The sequence below is a fragment of the Schistocerca serialis genome, chromosome 1 (genome assembly GCF_023864345.2).
Source record: "Schistocerca serialis cubense isolate TAMUIC-IGC-003099 chromosome 1, iqSchSeri2.2, whole genome shotgun sequence".
Classification (NCBI taxonomy): domain Eukaryota; kingdom Metazoa; phylum Arthropoda; class Insecta; order Orthoptera; family Acrididae; genus Schistocerca; species Schistocerca serialis.
This window is the reverse complement of record NC_064638.1, coordinates 876077805-876099943: the sequence shown is the minus strand read 5'-3', so window position 1 is coordinate 876099943 and position 22139 is coordinate 876077805. Positions and strand designations below refer to the sequence as shown.

The 22139-nt window shown below is 40.2% G+C and overlaps 1 protein-coding gene across 1 annotated transcript in view; it reads right to left on the bottom strand.

Annotated features, from left to right (window-relative positions):
• Positions 1–22139, bottom strand: part of LOC126486396 (E3 ubiquitin-protein ligase TRIM37-like) — a 305290-nt gene that overhangs the window by 117520 nt on the left and 165631 nt on the right. Inside the window, 1 exon segment of the mRNA XM_050108945.1 lies at positions 3580–3667. Within this exon segment, the coding sequence (XP_049964902.1) occupies positions 3580–3667 (88 nt within the window).

Sequence of the window (22139 nt, the reverse complement as noted above, 5' to 3'; positions counted from 1 at the left end):
GCACATGACTTTGCCCTGTGAGGCGAAAGTTTGGTGGCTTGTTGCACAGCTGGAGGAGGAGACAGGGATGCTACCATGGTGCTAGGTGATTTTGCAACTGCGGTGGTGAATTTCAGGTCACATATCTGTGTGGCCATGTCCTTCATGGAGCAAGATGTAACAAGAACAGTACTGTAAATGCTAGATGGTAGAACGCAGGGTATGCGACTGGCAAACAACTTGCAAGTGACGGGGTAAGGCACTTTTTCCTTCACCTGGATCTCCTGGACAGCCTGCTCATCGAGATACATGGGGCAATTTCAAGAGGCACTGGCGTTGTCACTATTACAATTGATACAGCGGGGAGCAGGAGGCAGACAATCACCCCCGTGAGCATCCCCACCACAGAATACACATTTGGCCGGGTGACAACAGGACATTTGAGTGTGGTTGTAACAATGACACAGTCAGCAGTACGTCGGCTTCAGAATGTATGGTCGGACTGTGATAACTTCATAACCTGCTTTGATATTCAATGGAAGAAAAAGAGTGCATGTGGCTACTAAGGAGGCATCTATCTCTTTTGTCACCTGATGGACTGCAATGACACCCTGATCAGAGAGATACATTTGGATTTCTGTCTCTGTCAGACCACTGAGCACCCTAGTGCGAATAACACCACAGGAAGAATTCAGCATGCGATGGGCCTTGACATGAACAGGATAGCTGTGAAGCAGTGAAGCGGCAATTAGCAGTTGTGCTTGAGAACCAGTAGTCTCCAAAAAGCAAAGTGCCATTGCATAAGTTAGAGCAGGATTTCACAAGGCCGACAATTGCATCAACACCTTTCTGAATAATAAATAGATTTACCGTAGCAAAGTACTGACCATCTTCAGTATGTGAAACCACCAGGAACCATGGTGCAACTGGTGCACTCCTTCGAACCGGAAAGGGGGGCGGGGGGGTCCTCAGAAGGCAGCACACACAAGTTAGGTGATTCTTCACACCTCAGGTCATAAATACCAAACACCTGACAGGGAGGACAGTTGGCAATTTGGGAAGGTAGCGGCTCAGGCAATCACCTCTCTTTGGGCCTGGCCTGTACGAGGGGATACATGTGAACCCTACCTGTCAACCCGGAGCTGGGAATTACACAATTACCCAGGCACCTATTACATGGCAGACACATGGGCTGGTGTTCAGGAGTCCACAGGGAGGAAGAAGAAAAGAGGAACCTCAAACATTGAAGCGGGGAAGGATTCAAGAAGGGGAATGAAGAAAGAAAAAAGGAACAAAACACAGTGGAGAGAATGTTTTGATACTTGGTTACTGAAAATGCAGAACACATTTCCAAAAACATCCCATACTTGTTGCCCATGGGAGGGGAAAAAGGACAGCAAGAGGATAGACATGCAGCATGGAAGAGAAAAGATGCTGCAAAGGCTGCGGCCTTGTGGTAGCCAAGCATGATCCTGCCAAAACGTGGCGTGCCCCCTGGGGAAGGGGTGGAGGGAAAAGGGGGTTGTGGGTGTGTGTGTGTGTGTGTGTGTGTGTGTGTGTGTGTGTGTGTGTGAGGAAGATGGAGTTGATTGCTTAAGTAAAGCCCATAAATTACATCTGTCCCTATGAGAACTTAAAGTATTGTGATTTTATGTGCAATTTTAAACTCTGCAACAGTTGCAATGCAGTTTCTGCAGCATCAGTGTAGGGAATGCCTTACACCGATTTAATAGTTTACAAGTCCAGAGTATTAATCTAGATCCACCAATAAACATTTCAGAGTTAATCTGCAGAGCAATATATCACCAAATTTTTCACAAGAGTTGCATACTGCTAACAGAGTATACTCTCTGGCTGGAGTCACATGTGGGATTTCAAACAACACTACAGAAGCTCTGATGACAGATGGCAGGAATGTTTTGAATTCATTGATTAAAGGCACGCACGCACGTACGCACACGTGTAAACCATGTTCCCATAAAGGGTTGTTATAATTAAGCTTTCACCACTTGAGCCAATGCAAACAATACTATTTACCGTATGGGTACCCAACTTCATAGGAATGATGATGTTCAGACTGTGTACTGGAGGATTTGCATTGTTAGTTGGGTTAGTGTCGTGACTTGTCATTAGGTGCTGGTATTGGTACGGCTATGTAAGGTTGAAACACAAGCATCGGTGAGCATTACAGTTGCAGAAAGTCAATCTAGGTCTGGACAAGGTGAGCTGAGTTTTACTCATGAAGCTGATGTATCATAACAACAGCATGAGTGCTGCTGCTCTTTGCAAGTATCAACACATTCAAGGAATACAGAGAGGTCCTCTTTCCACACCGTTGTTTAAGAACATGATTCGGGAATTTTAATTAACTGGCAGTTTGGGAAATGCTCCTGTGAGTAGCCGACAACCAAATGCACCACAAATTGTGGAATAGTTCTGTCGTCATAGCTGAGAATGCTGGACACAAAGTGTTATCTTCAAGTAGTGCACGAGCTCTGTCACAACAGCAGAACACGCCGTAGTCCACTTTTGAAAAGTGCTGTGAACAATTGCGAAATGGTGTCCGTGCGAAGTTACATGCTGAGATGGTTGTCACATTGAGCAGTTTGTAACCTGGATCAAAAACATGTCACACAATTAACAAATGTAACCTTCCCATGTGGAAATTAAAATGTGTTCCTCTCAATGGGTTATTCATTATTTCTCTTCGGTGTGTCTTTACAGATGTTTCCACAAAGTTTCGTTGTCCTATAATCACTCATTTTTCATGGGGCCTCTCTCAACTAGCAAAAGTTTAATTATAATCATCTGTATTTTCTACTTAGAAAGCAGAACATTTACCAGAATATCAATTTTAAAGAGATGAAGCATACAAATTAGATCCTTCAGTATTTGGCTTCTAACTTTTTGTTCCATGCAACTGCTGCATTGCTACTGTCTCTGCATACTAAGCTGATCCACTAATACTGTTCATGTGAGTTTTCACTTTTAACACAGGGCAAATGTGTTGCCAGCCTGGTGCAAAAAAACACACTTGGCAAAACGGGCAGTGAAGCAAGAAAATGGAGCCTGAGAGCTATGTTTGATTTCTACCGTTAACCAATATGAAAAGTCAATCACAACACTAAGTACTAACTAGTTTGCATCAATGAATAATAATGACGCAACAGCAAGAAAACTTTATAACATCTGTTTGTACTAATATATTCTGAACTATTTCACACTTTTGAAGAGCGTTCTCGTTGCTGCCATTGACTGAACAAGAAGCAAAGGAGAGAAAGAATCACTACGGATCATAACCTTTTCCATTGTTTACTTGAGAATATTGTGTTATGCTGTTAATGAAATGTCTTGAACAATAGTTTACATCTGAGCTACAATTGAAAATCACTCATTGGTTATTGGAAGACTGGTCTGCAGCACTCAACCTACTAGCACCTTCTTTCTAAAGAAATATCTGTGTGTGTGTGTGTGTGTGTGTGTGTGTGTGTGTGTGTGTGTGTGGTGATGATACAATTAGGTTTGAAATGGCTATTACATTCATCTAAAATACAGTTTTGACATAATATGTTGTAGATACACACAAAAGCACAAACTCACCCTGCTGTTCCTAATGTCCCACTTGGTGTTGTTTCACGATCTCTGAACAACAGTGGTTGGGTCAGGGAGTACTCCACATCATTTTCACCTGTAATTTATAATTATTCAGTGAATCTTAATTGGCAAGCAAAGTGCAGCAGTCAGTTTTAATGCAGTTTGCTAACATGTTATGATAAAGGGAACATATTAGCTGTCTTTTTAAAGAACTTCTGCTTGCTTGGACACACGTGTACAACATATAACTGATATATTCACACAAAGCATAGCAAATGACACAGGCCACTTCTGGAGATTGAGTGATTGTCACTATTGTTACACAATGGCATCTAATCTTTAATCTTTATATTGGAAGTCAAACCTTCCAAATCAGTGAAAAGATCCTGTAGACACAACACATCTGAAAGCTTCAGTCGAGCTATCGCCAATGGATTTAGTGCTTTGGAGACTTGACAAATGAACAAATTCAGATGCTGTCTAACACTTCATGGCATAAGATGCCAAGGTACGAAAGGGAAGTATTAAGAAAATGTGGAAGGTCTTATAGCTGGGTAGCAGTCCACAGGAGAGGAGTGTCAGAACTGGTACAGGACTCTTAAGCAGATGATTACCATGTAACCAGTGCAGAGCTCAATGATGTCACCTGTGATTTAAGCTCCCCGGGGTAAGGATCCTGTGAGAGAAAATAATGTACTATTAGTAGAGATTGTGAGCAGCAGTTTGGAGCACAACCTGAAATTACATAACTGAGGATGACATCACACACACTGCTTAGAATGCTCCTCATATTAGTGTGAAGATTATGTCTCGCTTCAAGCATTATGATACTCCTCAGATGAAAAAGTTGTGGAACATGTTAATTCAGAGTTTCAAAAATTGCTCAGAAGCAACTGGCATTCACACATTGGCATGGCTGATGCATCGTCCCTCATTCTATCAAGGTTACACCCACAGCTTACTACCAAAAGTATTCAGTCTGAACAAAGCATCCATCCTATCCCACTGATTTCCAATATGTTCCAAGGCCTTTTTGTAGGGTGATAAATATAAGGTTGAAACAATTACATCTACATCCATACTCTGCAAGCCACCTGACAGTGTGTGGTGGAGGGTATCTTGAGTACCTCTATCGGTTCTCCCTTCCATTCCAGTCTCGTATTGTTCGTGGAAAGGAGGATTGTCGGTATGCCTCTGTGAGGGCTCTAATCTCTCTGAATTTATCCTCATGGTCTCTTCGCGAGATATAGGAAGCAATATACTGCTTGATTCCTCGGTGAAGGTATGTTCTCGAAACTTAAACAAAAGCCCGTACCGAGCGTCTCTCTTGCAGAGTCTTCTACTGGAGTTTATCCATCATCTCTGTAACACTTTCGCGATTACTAAATGATCCTGTAACGAAATGTGCTGCTCTCTGTTGGATCTTCTCTATCTCTTCTATCAACCCTATCTGGTACGGATCCCACATCGGTGAGCAGTATTCAAGCAGTGTGCAAACAAGTGTACTGTACCTTACTTCCTTTGTTTTCGGATTGCATTTCCTTAGGATTCTTCCAATGAATCTCAGTCTGGCATCTGATTTACCGACGATTAATTTTATATGGTCATTCCATTTTAAATCACTCCTAATGCCTACTCCCAGATAATTTATCGAATTAACTGCTTCAAGTTGCTGACCTGCTATATTGCAGCTAAATGATACAGGTTCTTTCGTTTTATGCATTTGCAGCACATTACACTTGTCTACATTGAGATTCAGTTGCCATTCCCTGCACAATGCATCAATTCGTTGCAGATCCTCCTGCATTTCAATACAATTTTCCATTGTTACAACTTCTCGATTACTACAGCATCATCTGCAAAAAGCCTCAGTGAACTTCCAATGTTATCCACAAGGTCATTTATACATATTGTGAATAGCAACGGTCCTACAACACTCCCCTGTGGCACACCTGAAATCACTCTTACTTCGGAAGACTTCTCTCCATTGAGAATGACATGCTCCATTCTGTTATCAAGGAACTCCTCAATCAAATCACACAATTGGTCTGATAGTCCATATGCTCTTACTTTGTTCATTAAACGATTGTGGGGAACTGTATCAAATGCCTTGCGGAAGTCAAGAAACACGGCATCTACCTGGGAACCTGTGCCTATGGCCCTCCGAGTCTCGTGGACGAATAGCGCGAACTGGGTTTCACACGATCATCTTTTTCTAAACCCATGCTGATTCCTACAGAGTAGATTTCTAGTCTCCAGAAAAGTCATTATACTCTAACATAATACGTGTTCCAAAATTCTACAATTGATCGACATGAGAGATATAGGTCTATAGTTCTGCAGGTCTGTTCGACATCCCTTCTTGAAAACGGGGATGACCTGTACCCTTTTCCAATCTTTTGGAATGCTACGCTCTTCTAGAGACCTACAGTACACTGCTGCAACTGTTTCAAATAGTTTGGGTCTGTTTGTCACCAGAAGGTCTAATATGTTCTCGCCATGAGTCGGTTCTCTGTTTAACTGCTCAAGGTTTATTTCAGATAATGCACTAAAAAAAATTTCACTGGATTCTTTGTCCCTGCAACCCGTTATAAACATTTGAGTCTCCCAGTCTATATTTGGTAAATTAAAATCTTCACCCAGAACTATAACATGGTTGGGAAATCTACGCAAAATATTTTCCAAATTTTCCTTCAGATGCTCTGCCACAACAGCTGCTGAGCCAGAGGGCCTATAGCAACGTCCAATTACCATGTTTGAGCCTGCTTTAACCATGCCCTTCACCCAAATTATTTCACATTTCGGATCTCCGTCAATTTCCTTCGATACTATTGCACTTTTTATCACTATAAACACGCCTCCCCCTTCATTGTCCAGCCTGTCTCTGCGGTACACATTCCAATCTGAGTTTAGAATTTCATTACTGTTTACATCTGGTTTCAGCCCTTTCCGTCCCTAGTACTATGTGGGCATTGTGACCGTTTATTAATAGCAAACTAAGACACAGTATCTTGGACGAAGTCGTGGACATGAAGGATATTAATGTTGTATCTTGCACTCAAAAACAAGAAGCCTTATTAATAAAAAGGATAAATATTATCCATACAGGAAAATGACTAGTCAGGTGATACTTTAGCAGTAGTATTGTGCTTATTAGGAAATAATATGAAAATAATTTAAACTGAAGAAATACAGCTACATGGATCCAAGTTAAAATTGTATCTCCGTAGAACTAATAACACACACGCACACGCGCGCGCGCGCACACACACACACACACACACACACAAATGGGATTTAGTACTGGGCCTTTCAGGTTGATTAATATTCTGTTAAACATCTCCATGCCACAAGGGAACACAAACAACAACAGTACCAACAGTTTAAAAGGCCACTGGAAGGATATATCTTAAGATTCGCAAAGCAGCTAGGGACAATTTTGGTAAGTACCGCAGTAAAATTACCTGTACGATAGGGTGCGCATAATGCAACAGCTGCTGAAAATTTATTTTTTGAACCGATTACCTACAGTGATTTACATGTAGAAGTGATAGTCATTGGTTACTACAACCAGGATGGCCAGATAAACAATAAAATACGGTAAGCACATAAGTTCAAATCATAAAACAGTGTTGCACACACAATTATAAACAATGGCTCGCTCACAGTGAAGATAGAAAACGTAATGTTTTCCCCTAAAAGACGTGTGCAAAATGAATAAATCAAGGGCAAAAGATGGATGATTCCTGGGATTAATACATATTGTCCTAATAAGGAAGATATACCTACTCTAGTGGACAAACTGCATCAAGAAGTGAAACTCCAGTAGAACTAGTGTTGTTTTAATGTCCAGCAACTCTTTCTCTCTCTCTCTCTCTCTCTCTCTCTCTCTCTCTCTCTCATATATATGATGTGACTTACCATACGAAAGTGCTGGCAGGTCGATAGAAACACAAACAGACACATACATACACACAAAATTCAAGCTTTCGCAACAAACTGTTGCCTCATCAGGAAAGAGGGAAAGACGAAAGGAACTGGGTTTTAAGGGAGAGGGTAAGGAGTCATTCCAATCCCGGGAGCGGAAAGACTTACCTTAGGGGGAAAAAAGGATGGGTATACACTCGCACACACACATATCCATCCACACATATACAGACACAAGCAGACATATTTAAAGACAAAGAGTTTGGGCAGAGGTGTCAGTCGAGGCGGAAGTGCAGAGGCAAAGATTATGTTGAATGACAGGTGAGGTGTGAGTGGCGGCAACTTGAAATTAGCGGGGATTGAAGCCTGGTGGGTAACGGGAAGAGAGGATATATTGAAGAGCAAGTTCCCATCTCCGGAGTTCGGATAGGTTGGTGTTGGTGGGAAGTATCCAGATAACACGGACGGTGTAACACTGTGCCAAGATGTGCTGGCCGTGCACCTAGGCATGTTTAGCCACAGGGTGATCCTCATTACCAACAAACACTGTCTGCCTGTGTCCATTCATGCGAATGGACAGTTTGTTACTGGTCATTCCCACATAGAATGCATCACAGTGTAGGCAGGTCAGTTGGTAAATCACGTGGGTGCTTTCACATGTGGCTCTGCCTTTGATCGTGTACACCTTCCGGGTTACAGGACTGGAGTATGTGGTGGCAGGAGGGTGCATGGGACAGGTTTTACACCGGGGGCGGTTACAAGGATAGGAGCCAGAGGGTAGGGAAGGTGGTTTGGGGATTTCACAGAGATGAACTAACACGTTACGAAGGTTAGGTGGACGGCGGAAAGACACTCTTGGTGGAGTGGGGAGGATTTCATGAGGGATGGATCTCATTTCAGGGCAGGATTTGAGGAAGTCGTATCCCTGCTGGAGAGCCACATTCAGAGTCTGGTCCAGTCCCGGAAAGTATCCTGCCACAAGTGGGGCACTTTTGTGGTTCTTCTGTGGGGGATTCTGGGTTTGAGGGGTGAGGAAGTGGCTCTGGTTATTTGCTTCTGTACCAGGTCGGAAGGGTAGTTGCGGGATGCGAAAGCTGTTGTCAGGTTGTTGGTGTAATGGTTCAGGGATTCCGGACTGGAGCAGATTTGTTTGCCACGAAGACCTAGGCTGTAGGGAAGGGACCGTTTGATGTGGAATGGGTGGCAGCTGTCATAATGGAGGTACTGTTGCTTGTTGGTGGGTTTGATGTGGACGGATGTGTGAAGCTGGCCATTGGACAGGTGGAGGTCAACGTCAAGGAAAGTGGAATGGGATTTGGAGTAGGACCAGGTGAATCTGATGGAACCAAAGGAGTTGAGGTTGGAGAGGAAATTCTGGAGTTCTTCTTCACTGTGAGTCCAGATCATGAAGATGTCATCAATAAATCGGTACCAAACTTTGGGTTGGCAGGCCTGGGTAACCAAGAAGGCTTCCTCTAAGCGACCCATGAATAGGTTGGCGTACGAGGGGGCCATCCTGGTACCCATGGCTGTTCCCTTTAATTGTTGGTATGTCTGGCCTTCAAAAGTGAAGAAGTTGTGGGTCAGGATGAAGCTGGCTAAGGTAATGAGGAAAGAGGTTTTAGGTAGGGTGGCAGGTGATCGGCGTGAAAGGTAATGCTCCATCGCAGCTGAACATGTAAAGCCAAAATAATTTGAAACGTTATTTAATATGCAACAACAAACAAAAATAGCAATGCAAATGAAACGAGATCCTAGAAAGTAGCTGTGGAAAAAAATTACAATAAATTGTAGTCAATCATCAATACGTTCTACGATAATTTCCTCTCAGTGAAAGCAAACATTGCACCCACCAATAAACAAACAAGTACAAACCACTAAAATGTAGTAATTCTGTTGGCTAAAATGGTATTTCTAACAGAATATTAAAATCTTGTGCTAATTTGGTAGGATTACCCTTAAAGTTATTTTTTCAGTGAATAAAACTGTAAATAAGCAAACCATGTATAATTATGCACTGATTTCATTCCTTCCTCACTTTTGAAAACTGTTTAAGAAATCAGCCTATGACAGAACCTTGATACATCTTTCTGAGTAGAATTAATTGCCTCTCAGTTTGGCTTTTATAAAGTATTCTCCACGGGGAACATTGAACAAAACTTAATAATGAAGTCTTGTAGGTTTTTTTTTAAAAAAAAAAAAAAAATCTTGCTGTGTCATTCTGCAAACACTGTCAAAGCATATGATTCTGTGAATCATAAAATTCTATTTGGCAAATTAAAACAGTATTGCATTAATGTCACCTCTCTTGTATAGACAGAGCCTTACCTTCATAACAAAAGGCAAAGGGCCACATTAATGCACTGTTTCACTGGAATGAAATTAATCGCGAAATGGGGGAACGTAACATATGGGGTCCAACTAGAGTTGACTCAGGGTCTACTCTCGTTTTTATCATACATAAATCATATCCCAATGACTTTAGAGGATGGTGATTCAGGTATACTAATTAAGAGTTCAAACACAACCTTACCAAACACATGTAAAATAAGAGTTGAATATGTTTACAACTGGTTTACAGAAAATAGTTTAAATCTTAATCTAACAAACACTCATATTATATGAATGGATAACAAGCAATAATTGGCTTTAATGGTTGTACACTAAATGAAAGACACTGTCTAATTTCCCCTGAATCCAGCTGGAGAACAAAATGTAGTCAACACATACAAAAACTAATGAAGCAGCTCAGCTCAGTAGGTTTCAATCACAGAAGCATCTACACTTACACGACAACTCATTAATTCACATTTGAGTGCATGGCAGAACATTCATAAAACCAGTTTGTGACAATTTTTCAATCATTCCACTCTCAAATAGCAGATACAAAAAAACAAACATCTAAATATTTACATATTACCTGATCTTGGGGGGGGAAAAAAAAAGAAACTGAAATACATTAAACATTCCGAAATACTATTGCAAATCTGCAAATCAGTGTCAATGATAGGACCTTATAATTCAGTACATTTCTTGGATTTCCTCCTTCGCTTATTGGTGTGATGTGACTTTTGAGTCTTTAGATACAGTTCAACAACATTTAGCAGACAGCATTAGAGATTAGATAATTACTTGAAATGCAAATTCATTATTGCAAAAATTAAGATCGTTTTGAAAAAGAAAGTGTGTTGGATGGGTTACTCCTCATAGCTTAGTAATACAGCCAGTATGACTTCCATATTTAATAATTTTTTGCTGTAAACAGGCTAAACTCGGTTATAAAAGCAGACCATATTCATGGCTGGAAATCTTCACTGCCCTTTTTTTCACAGAACAGGAAAGCAATTTATTTGAATTCCAATATCTATCCTGTGGTCAACAACATTCAGAACCTAATGATTAGTCATTTATCTTAGGGAGCCATCACTGTCTTATTGCAAATATTCAAACAGGGTAAAGGGGTGAGGTGATTAGAGACTGGACAACACATACAGTTACTCCATTACTCAGGCCCAATAAAGATCCTTTAATTGCTGCCAGTACATATCTGCAGGATGTGAAATGTGTAACACTGCTGATGGACACATATAAAAGTAAAAAGCTTCAGAAAGGTAAAGGAACAATAGATAATTTAACTCTTGCTGTCTACTGGTACACACAACAGTTTTGAATAAAAAATTAACTTTAACTACTGCATTTTTGGATATGCATAAAGCTTATAATAAGTTGCTAATAAACATAGTTTCTCAAAAATCTGGCATTCCAGTAATGATTATGCAAACAATCTGTTCTTTCATAAGCAAAAAAATTAAATTTGTGAAGAGTCAGAGATAAAATCAATGATCAGAGATTACTTATATGGTTTCTAATAGAAGAACAAGCGTCAAATGGCAGAAGACAATGGTATGGCAATTAAATGCACCAATGAATGGCTCTCTCCCAATGGAAATGTCGTGTGGCTAGGGCCTCCCGTCGGGAAGACCATTCGCTTGGTGCAAGTCTTTCGAGTCGATGGCACTTCGGTGACTTGTGTGTCGACGGGAATGAAATGACGATGATAAGGACAACACAACACCCGGTCCCTGAGCAGAGAAAATCTCCGACCCAGCCGGGAATCAAACCCGGTCCGTTAGGTATGATATTCCGTTGCGCTGAACACTCAACTACCAGGGGCGGACTCTCTCACAATGGATTAAGAACAATATCTGAAAGAATTAATAGCAGTAACATCAATTACACAGCAGCAAGTATGATCTTAACTTCAAAAACTCTTCCAATAAAATAACATACTAAATTTCTTGTGGTGATTTATTTTTACTCCCACTTAACACAAGACTGCTCACATAAACATCCTATGAGAAAGATGTAAATATATTTAGAGCAGTATGTAGTGTGCTGTGGGATATTCCTCCTAGAGGAAGTATGAGCTTTGTCGCTACTCACCCACTGACTGTGAGTGGCGTGTCGTGCTAGCGCTAGGCACACTCTGCATGTGAAACAAGGACTAGAGAGCTCTGGGTGTTATACTGAACCCCCTAACCAACAAGTTCGAGGTGCTGTCTTTCAATGACACAAAAAATTTACCAGTGGCATTCACACCACTTGTTGGGAAATTGGCAGCGGAAATTGAGAAGACCAGCCTTGTAGACGAAGTTTCAACGAAGTTCAAAATTTGCAGGATTGTCCCCAGAACTGATTGTGACCCACTGGTTCCGAGTCGAGTAGGAGTAGTGAACCAGAGACTTTGAACGTTCTGCAGCAAACTAGGTTGAGACTTGCAGCATAGGGTTGACAACTGTAGGGTGAGAGATGCACTGTACATAAGAGGCTGTTACTCAGGCAAAATATTTGCAACAAAAGGCCAGAGCTTGGAGGGGGGTGAAAAAAAAAAAAACACAAAGCTGTGGAGCTCACCTTATACTAGGTGGAGAAAGCTCATTGAGACTTGATATATTTGGTGACAATTTAAATGCATATCAAAACGATAGGCTAACAGTAATTAGAAATGGAGAATTTGTTGCAGTAGACAAGAAAATGAAATCCACCAAGATACAAATTGAAACTCCATGCAAGATTATTTGGCCAAGGTTCCGTAGTAAAGGTGGGCATAAACTTATAATTCAATCCTTCTATCGACCACCAGACTTACTTTCAGATGCAACAGAAAACTTTACACTTTAGTATATAAGTTCCCGAATAACACTGTCATCACTGTACGAGACTCTCCTCATCCAACAATCCATTGGGATAATTATAGTTTTGTAAGTGGTAGGTGCGACAAAAAGACATCCTGCAAAACCTTACTAAATGCATTCTCTGAGAACCTAAAACCAAAAGTTCATGAGCCCACTCATGTTGGAAATATATTGGGTCTAATGGTAACAAATGGATCTGACCTCTCTGAAGATGTCCACAAAGAAACTCGTGTCGCTGACCATGAAAAATTTGCTGAAACAATGATTACCATCAAGGACTAACAGAGCAGAATGATATCTAAGGTAAATCACATAACACAAAGAAATTATGGTCATATGTAAATGCTGTTTGTGATACCAAGATTAGTGTGCAGACACTTGTGGAGAAGACGAGACTGAAAATGAGGATAGATAAGCAAAACCATGAACAACGAACTCTGTTTTCAAATATTCCTTTACAAATAAAAATCCAGGGGTATTACCAGAATTTAATCCTCGCACCACTGCAAAAGTGAGTGAATAGATATTAGTGTCAGTTTTATTGGGAAACGGCTGAAGTTGCTAAAATTGAACGCAGCTACAGAGCTCAATGTAATCTCTATTAGGTTTAATACAAATTTACTTCTGAGTTAGTCTCTCTTATAATCTACCATGCATATCTCAAACAAAAATTCGTGTCCAGTTGTTGGAAGAAAGCACAGGTCACATCTGTCCACAAAAAGGATAGTGAAGATCATCCATAAAAATACCATCCAACATCCTTGACCTCCATATGTTGTGGACTCTTTGAACATATTCTGAGCTCAAACATAATAAGATACCTCTAACAGAATGGCCTCCTATACACCAACCAGCATGAATTCTGAAGGCGTTAATCATGTGAAAACAACTCTCATTTTTCTCATATGATTTCCAGAAAGCCATGGATCAAGCTAGTCAATAGACACAGTATTTCTCAATTTCTGAAAAGCATTTGCCTTGGTACCACATCTACACTTACTATCAAAAGTACAACTGTATGGGGTATCAAGTGAAATTTGTGACTGAACTGAAGATTTTTTGGTATGGGGAAGATAGCATGTTATCTTGGCTGGAGGGTCATCACCAGATGCATAAATAACTTCGAGTGTGTCCCACAGAAGTGTGTTGGTATCTATACTGTTCATGTTATATATTAATGACCTTGCAGACAATCATAATAGCTAATTCGGGCTTTTCACAGATGATGCAGTTACCTACAATGAAGTACTGTCTGGAGGGATGGGGGGCAGGGGGAGGGAGGGAAGGAGAAGAAAAAGAAAGCTGCACAAATATTCAGTCGCATCTTGATAGGATTTCAAAGTGGTGCAAAGATTAGCCACTTGATTTAACTGTTCAAAAATGTAAACTTTCGTGCTTCACAAAACGAAAAAAAAGTAGTATCATATGACTACAGTATCGACAAGTATCAGCTGGAATCAGTCAACTTACCGAAATACCTGGGCGTAACATTTTGTAGGGATATGAAATGAAATGATCATACAGAGTCAGTTGTGGATAAATGGGTGGCAGACTTCAGTTTATTGGTAGAATACTAAAGCAATGTAGTCAGTTTACACAGGAGATTATTAACTAATTACTCTTGGAACCTATCCTAGAATATTACCCAACTGTTTGGGAATTGTACCAAATAGGACTTTCAGGGGATCTTGAATGTCTACAGAGAAATACAGCATGAATTATCACAGGTTTGCTTGACACAAGGGTAAGTGATACGGAGATGCTTAACTGACAGACATTCGAAGATACATGCAAACTATCCTGAGAAAGCCTACTTACAAACTTTCAAGAACTGGCTTTAAATGACTACTCTAGCAGCATACTACAACCCCCTAAGTATCACTCCTGTAGGGATTATGAGGATAAAATTACATTAATTATAGCAAGTTATTCCTCCTATAGGCCATGAGTAAATGAAACAGGAAGAAGCCCTAATAACTGATACAATGGGAAATGCCATCTGCCATGCACTTCACAGTAGTTTGCAGTGTATGGATAAGATTTAGAAAATAATGTAAAATAAATTACTGAAAAATTATGACCATAGTGTTTATGATGTGATATAATGTGTTTGGATCAGTGGTTACGAGACAGACTGTGAATTCAAAGGTCTGCGTAAAGATCCCCAGACATTCCAATTATTTTTGTCTCTTACTTATTACTTTTTGCTTCTGGTAATGATTGTTAATGTGAAACAGATCACAATGTACCAATATTCAAAGTTCACATTAATCAGTAGGTCCCCATACACCTGGCAGGAAAAGCTGGTTCATAGGTCTGAGGAGAGCTATGGCATACCACCTCCAACAGAACCATGCCAAATAAAGTAATGTGGTGTTCAAACCAACTTTCAGACTGATGACAACTTTACTTTTATGATACATTGGCAATGATAATTCCTTTACTATTACAAATCTTGAATCTAAATACTCACAGCTATTACATGACCAACTTCCAGACCTTAATGAGTCTTGTTATTCTTAATGTGCATTTTCTGTAATTGTGTACTTCGAAGATGGCTGAATGGTGAAGAGACCAAAAATGAATAAAGAACCAACCAACAAAACATCAACAGGTGTTTGTATGTATAAATGTAACTACTCTCTTTGAAAAATACCAACATAATAAAGTAAATTTTCAGCTACCAACAGGAGACAAACATTTAATATAACTGAGGAAGCATGAGGCTTTTTCCAAGCAGTAGTTTTCTTTCTAATTAACTGTGTTAATTTTAGCTGGTGAAAACACACTAAGTTTCTACGATTCACTTGCCTTTTGAAAATGTATATCTAGACTTCTTCCACATCCCTGAAGATGATGCTTCATTATTGGCTCTATGGAACACAATGAATGAATGAATGAATGAATGAATGTATCGTTCAATTACCACACAATCTATAAAATTTAAACACGGTAGAGAAAATAATTGCAAGGAAACTTCTGGTTCAGAATAACGAATTATTTATGAGTAAAGAGATGACTCAACGAGAAGCAGAAGCGCTGTGTTGTCGAAAGATACAAAAACAAAATGTACGGAGCTTTGCTTTTCTAGTTTTCGGAATGAAATTCCTTTCTCAAGCTGAAGGAGAGAAACACACACACACACACACACACACACACACACACACACACACACACACAAAAGCACAATGTGCGCATGTACGCGCGCGCGCGTTGGTGAGCCCCCTCTTATGTTTCTTGTACAGCTTGAGAAAGCAAATCTCTTACCTTTTGTTTGTGTATTTGTCAACGATGCAGCACTTCTGCCTTTTCGCAACTAGTCTCTTTATTCCTAAATAGTTCATTAGAGAGAATAATTGCTTTCAGAAGTCCTCCACAACTATAAAAGGGCAGTTGATGGGATGAGAATTCAGAAAACATCTCCAGTTTCAAGAATGAGATTTTCACTCTGCAGCGGAGTCTCGGTCGGGCACACAGTTTTAATCTGCCAGGAAGTTTCATCTCCAGTTTTATAATACCAATTCGAAGAGAAAGTAACTGGTCATGTGACACAATTTACACCAGATTTATACCAACATCAAATCTAAGTAATCATTTTGGGGTTGAAGTTCTTTTTTTTCCATGTTTGCTTTAACAATACATATGTTTTTGGATAGGGTCCACCTTTAACGAAACACAATTTTGTTTTTTAACCCAGACATGTTTCACTGCAGTTGGAGCATCTTCAGTGGGCTTTTATTTTATGGTTGTTAAAGATAAAGAATGTTCTTTACTGTTTGTATACATGTAACTATTAGTTTTTAAATCATAATTACAGATATTTGAAAAAACACATAAAATTGTGAATTTATACCTTTTTACCACATGGTGTGGTTTTTCTGATGTATTGTGTTTCTACAGTGACTCTTTTGTTTCATCCCACCACAGAAACCATCAACATCATCAAACATTAATTAGAAGAACAAGCCAAAATTCCCAAACCCCACATAAAAGAAATAGCTAGAATTCTACAACTAATCACAGAGCAAAACTATCTCTCATCTGAAAATCAGTTCTAATCACAAGACGGGCTTCCAATGGGGTCACCAGTCAGTGGACTACCAGCCAACATTTTTCTCAATCACATTGAAAATAAAATATTTGAAACAATAGTAAGACTCAAACAACACCAGATAATATATTGGTACCATTATATAGATGATATCATATGTCTTCAAGATGGAACACCGAGTCGCATCCAACAACTCCACAGTGATATAAACAAAGTACACTCAAAAATAAAATTAACCATAGAAACAGAACACAACAAAACGTTAAACTTCCTTGACCTCACAATATACAGACACAACAACCAACAGCAATTCTCTGTACTCGGGAAAGTGACCACCACCAGCACAGCCATTCACAAAGATTCCAATCATCCTATTACACACAAACTAACTGGCTTCCAATATATGCTACACAGACTGAACAAAGCCCCACTCACTGTAAACAACTACAAGAATTAATTACAGACAATCAAACAAATAGCAGTAGAGAATGGATATGACACAAACACTATAGATAAACTGAAGCACAAAATTAAAAAGGTCACTGAACACAGAAAAAACACAAGCCTCCTCATCAACTTACAAACACACAGAACACACATGAACAAGAAACACCCACAATGACAAACAAGTGGTTCACTCTCACCTACAACATCAAAGCAGTCCACAGAATAGGCAACACACTCAAAAAACTAGGGGTAAAAATAGCCTACAGGACAGACAACTCAACACAGAGAAAACTAAGGACATCCAACACAAGTACAGACAAACACAACAAATCTGGTATTTACCAACCAACATGTCAGGACTGCAAATCAGTTTATATAGGACAGACAAGCAGAAACTTTAATACCAGATACACAGAACACAGAAGAGCATTAAAAAGTAACAACTATCATTCCACATTTGCTGAACACCTTATGGACAAGAAACATAACCAAACAAACATCAACACTGATTTGAAAATTCTCAAATGCAGCAACAGGCCCCCCTCAAAAACTAATAATTGACAAAAATAATCAAATACAAAAAACCATAGTGGAAGGAAAACAAGTGATAAATGAATACACTGCTCTCTGTTCTCTGCCCCCAAAGAATTATTAGACAAGACCTACCTATAGAGCTCTTGAGCTGAGCCCCTCCCCCCCCCCCCCTCCCACGAAAAAAAACCTACACACACTCTCTCTCTCTCTCTCTCTCTCTCTCTCTCTCTCACACACACACACACACACACACACACACACACACACACACACACAGAGAGAGAGAGAGAGAGAGACTTAATTTCAGGCACAGAAATAACAATTTTCAAATCATAATTTTGGCTCAAGCAATTTACCTACTTTAAGGTGTATGTGGTTGCAGATGACAAACTATGAAACAAAACAGTCACTGTAGAAACACAATACATCAGAAAAACCACACCATGTGGTAAAAAGGCATGAATTCATAATTTTGTGTGTTTTTTCAAATATCTGTAATTGCGATTCAAAAGCCTGACAGATAGCCAAATAACATTTAAAAAGAAATTAAAAGAATTCCTAGATGACTACTCCTTCTACACATTGGCTGAATTTTTAGATATAAATTAAGGGGGAAAAACTTAAACATTAGTGTCATGCAATATTTTGTGTAATGTAATATCTTGTACAGACATCTTTTATTAACCTGACACGTTCCACATCATTACGAAGTGTCGTATTCATGATCTATGGAACAAGTATTAATCTAATCTAATCTAATAGTTACATGTATACAAACAGTAAAGAACATTCTTTATCTTTAACAGCCACAAAATAAAAGCTCACTGAAGATGCTCCAACTGCAGTGAAACATGTTTGGGTTAAAAACAAAATTGTGTTTTGCTACAGGTGGACCCTATCCAAAAACATATGTATCAAATCTAAGTGTTTGGAACTGTCTTACTGAACTTAGTTTCTCAGTTCAAAACATTTTCTTCAATAAAAAATGGTTAAGAAGAAAACTTTATTTAAAAGATTTCATAACCTTATCTGTGATTTAGTTATATTAACAAAGACAGATGAAATGCTCAATACCTATCTGAAAGAGAAATTATCCTCTCTTGGAAACTTCAGCATAGTTGGAATAACATTATTGTTGGCAATACCGATGCTAAGACATTGTTAAGTCATGGAATTTAAATCATCTACAGAAAACAGAAACTTTCATAGAAATTTAGTTGCTGTATTGAATCATATTTTTTTTTTCTTCCCCTTTCTGATATAAAAGCTATATGTAAACTGAATGAGCTGTAAACCAAAGATACCACCAAAAGTAAATTAAAGAGTTGTTTTGTGGAGAGTTTTGATACATTGTTAAATATATGTATGAAACAAAGTAAGAAATATGCTCTTCAATTTATTAATTCATGTATCTTCACCCTTTTGTTTCAGGAAGTGGTAGTCTGCAGACGTATGCTTGGACCCATCATACCAGCATTGTTAAAAATGTGTATTTTAACCATTCATTAAAAGTGTTATAAAAATTTATTAGAAAAGGAATATTTGTTCGCATGGTTATAAGTTCAACTCCTATCTGTTCATCATTTCACCCTCCGCCGAGATCCTTCATCAGCAGGTTCGGTGCAGACAAGAATAATTAATGCCATATCTGGAGGAGCATTCCTGCATCAACGTTGTCACACTCAGGACTAAACACAATGGAATTAATGTGAAGGTAATGACTCTGACTGATAGGCAACTATTGAACTTGGTTTACTTAAACGAAAAATATTGTGCTTCGTGTGTTTAATAAGTTAGACAGATCGACAATTTCAAAGGTTGCAGTGATCATTTGGTACCACACACTATGGAAGCAGCAGTACGTAATGAAAATCCTGTTTATTGATCCTGAATGTAATGATATACAAGGTCTGTTAATATTGGTAACAGTTAAAGTTCATCCAAGATTGTGCACAGATTCATAAATTACCTTCAAAATTTTCTCAACTATTCTTTCCGTTTCCACATCCCTATCCATACCTAACAAACATTAGTAAGCGTATACAGGTATTTCTCCCAATTATCACAAGGCAATTATTTTCAAATCAATACATGCAAAAAGTTATGTACTATCAATTTATTATTGAACAGCTCTCTATAGGAAAAATAAACACTGTCACAATGGACAAATGTGGTGAGTAGGGATAAATGGAATACAGTGTGAAACTGCCAACGACATTTTCATGTAGGACGTCATGAAGCAACCTGCTTGGAAAGACACATGATGGTCTGCTTCTTTACAGTAATTTTGTCTACCTCTCCATGATTATGGAGAAACAGGAGTTTATCTTCACATTTAGTGTTGATCTGTAGAGACACTAGTAGAATTAGAACTGTTAAGGGATTGAGTTGGTAGCAGTTAACAGAATGAATTTTCCACTCTGCAGAGTAGTGTACAGTGATATGAAACTTCCTGGCACATTAAAACTGTGTACCAGACCAGAACTCGAACCTGGGAAAGTGCTCTGTCAACTAAGCTACCAAAGCATGACTCATTCTCACAGCTGTACTTCCACCAGTACCTTACCTTCTACATTCCAAATTTCACAACAGTTAAGTTTTGAATAAGACTGATGGCTGGATTGTGGTCAAACCTGCCAAATCAGGAAATAGGTTCAAAAGATACTTCAAGTCAGCCAGTTTTAGTCAAGATGCCTCCCAACAGCTTCTGTCACTTTGCTGAAGGATTGTGCATAGAAGTGTGCAGTCAACCCAAGGATTTCAGTAACAATATTGTAAAAAGGAAAGTTGTGGAGATGATGAGTCACAGATAGGCACAACAAAGAGACTTGTCACGAATAATAGCTTTTGGACAATAAGGCCAAATTAGAATAGTTGCAAACACACACATATACACCCACGGAAACGCAGTTGCCTGAGACTGAAGTTGTGTATGTGAGTTGTATGTGTGTGTGTGTGTGTGTGTGTGTGTGTGTGTGTGTGTGTGTGTGTGTGTTTTTTTTTTTTTTTTTTTTGGTGGGGTTTAAGGGCGCTCAACTGCTGAGGTCATTAGCGCCCAGTCACTGTTGTTAGAGCACATGGAATCTAGTAAAACTCAAGGGGATTGGGGGGAACACCAGAAGGACCTGACAAGAATGCAGATAAAATAAGTAAAAAAGGTTAGATGTCTTTGGACAAGCCAGTTAAAGTTATAAAACGCAGAATACGAGCAGCTGCTCGAGCGTCATCAGCTAAAACATCTGGTAAAGTAGATGGCAGGGACAGGACAACACGAAATTGACTAAAACGGGGACACGACAATAAAACATGGCGCACTGTTAATGCCTGACCACAAGGGCACTGCGGGGCTGGGTCACCAGAGAGCAGGTAGCGGTGGCTAAACCGGCAATGCCCAATCCGCAACCTGGTCAGAAAGACCTCCTCTCGCCGAGGTGGTCGGGAGGAGGTTGTCCAAGCAGTTGGGAGCGGTTTTACTGCCCGGAGCTTGTTTCCTTGGAGGGATGACCAAGCATCCCACCACAACGACACAAGCCTCTTACATACATCCCCACGAACGTCAGATGACGGGACACAATGGGAGGCTGGCCAAGGCAGGAGGACTGCAGCCTTGGCTGCAGCACCCGCAGCCTCATTCCCAGGCACTCCTACATGTCCGGGAACCCACAGAAACCTGACAGAACCACCATTATCAACGAAAGAATGGAGGGGCTGCTGTATCCGTTGAATCAAGGGATGGACTGGATAGGGAGCTCCAAGGCTCTGAAGAGCACTGAGTGAGTCAGAGCAAAGGACATACGATGAATGTCGGTGGCGGCGGGCATACTGAACGGCCTGATGGAGAGCAAAAAGCTCGGCCGTAAAGCTCGAACATTGGTCGAGGAGCCGGTATTTAAAGGTGGCGGCCCCGACGACAAAGGCACAGCCGACACCATCGTCAGTTTTGGAGCCATCGGTGTAAATAAAGGTGTGACCGGCAAGTCGAGCACGAAGTTCGACAAACCGTGAGCAATACACTGCAGCCGGAGTACCCTCCTTCGGGAGTGAGCGGAGGTCGAGATAAATATGAACCGGAGCCTGGAGCCAAGGTGGTGTCGGGCTCTCACCCTCTCTGAAGGTGGTAGGGAGGGCAAAATCCAATTGCCGAAGCAGGCGACGGAAGCGGACTCCGGGAGGCAGCAGGGCAGACACATACAACCCGTACTGACGGTCGAGAGAATCGGCGAAGAAGGACTGGTAAGAGGGGTGGTCGGGCATAGACAACAGCTGGCAGGCATACCGACACAGCAGTATGTCGCGCCGGTAGGTCAATGGTAATTCGGCAGCTTCAGCATAAAGACTCTCCACAGGACTAGTGTAGAAGGCTCCGGTCGCAAGACGGATCCCCCGATGGTGTATGGAGTTGAGCCGGCGTA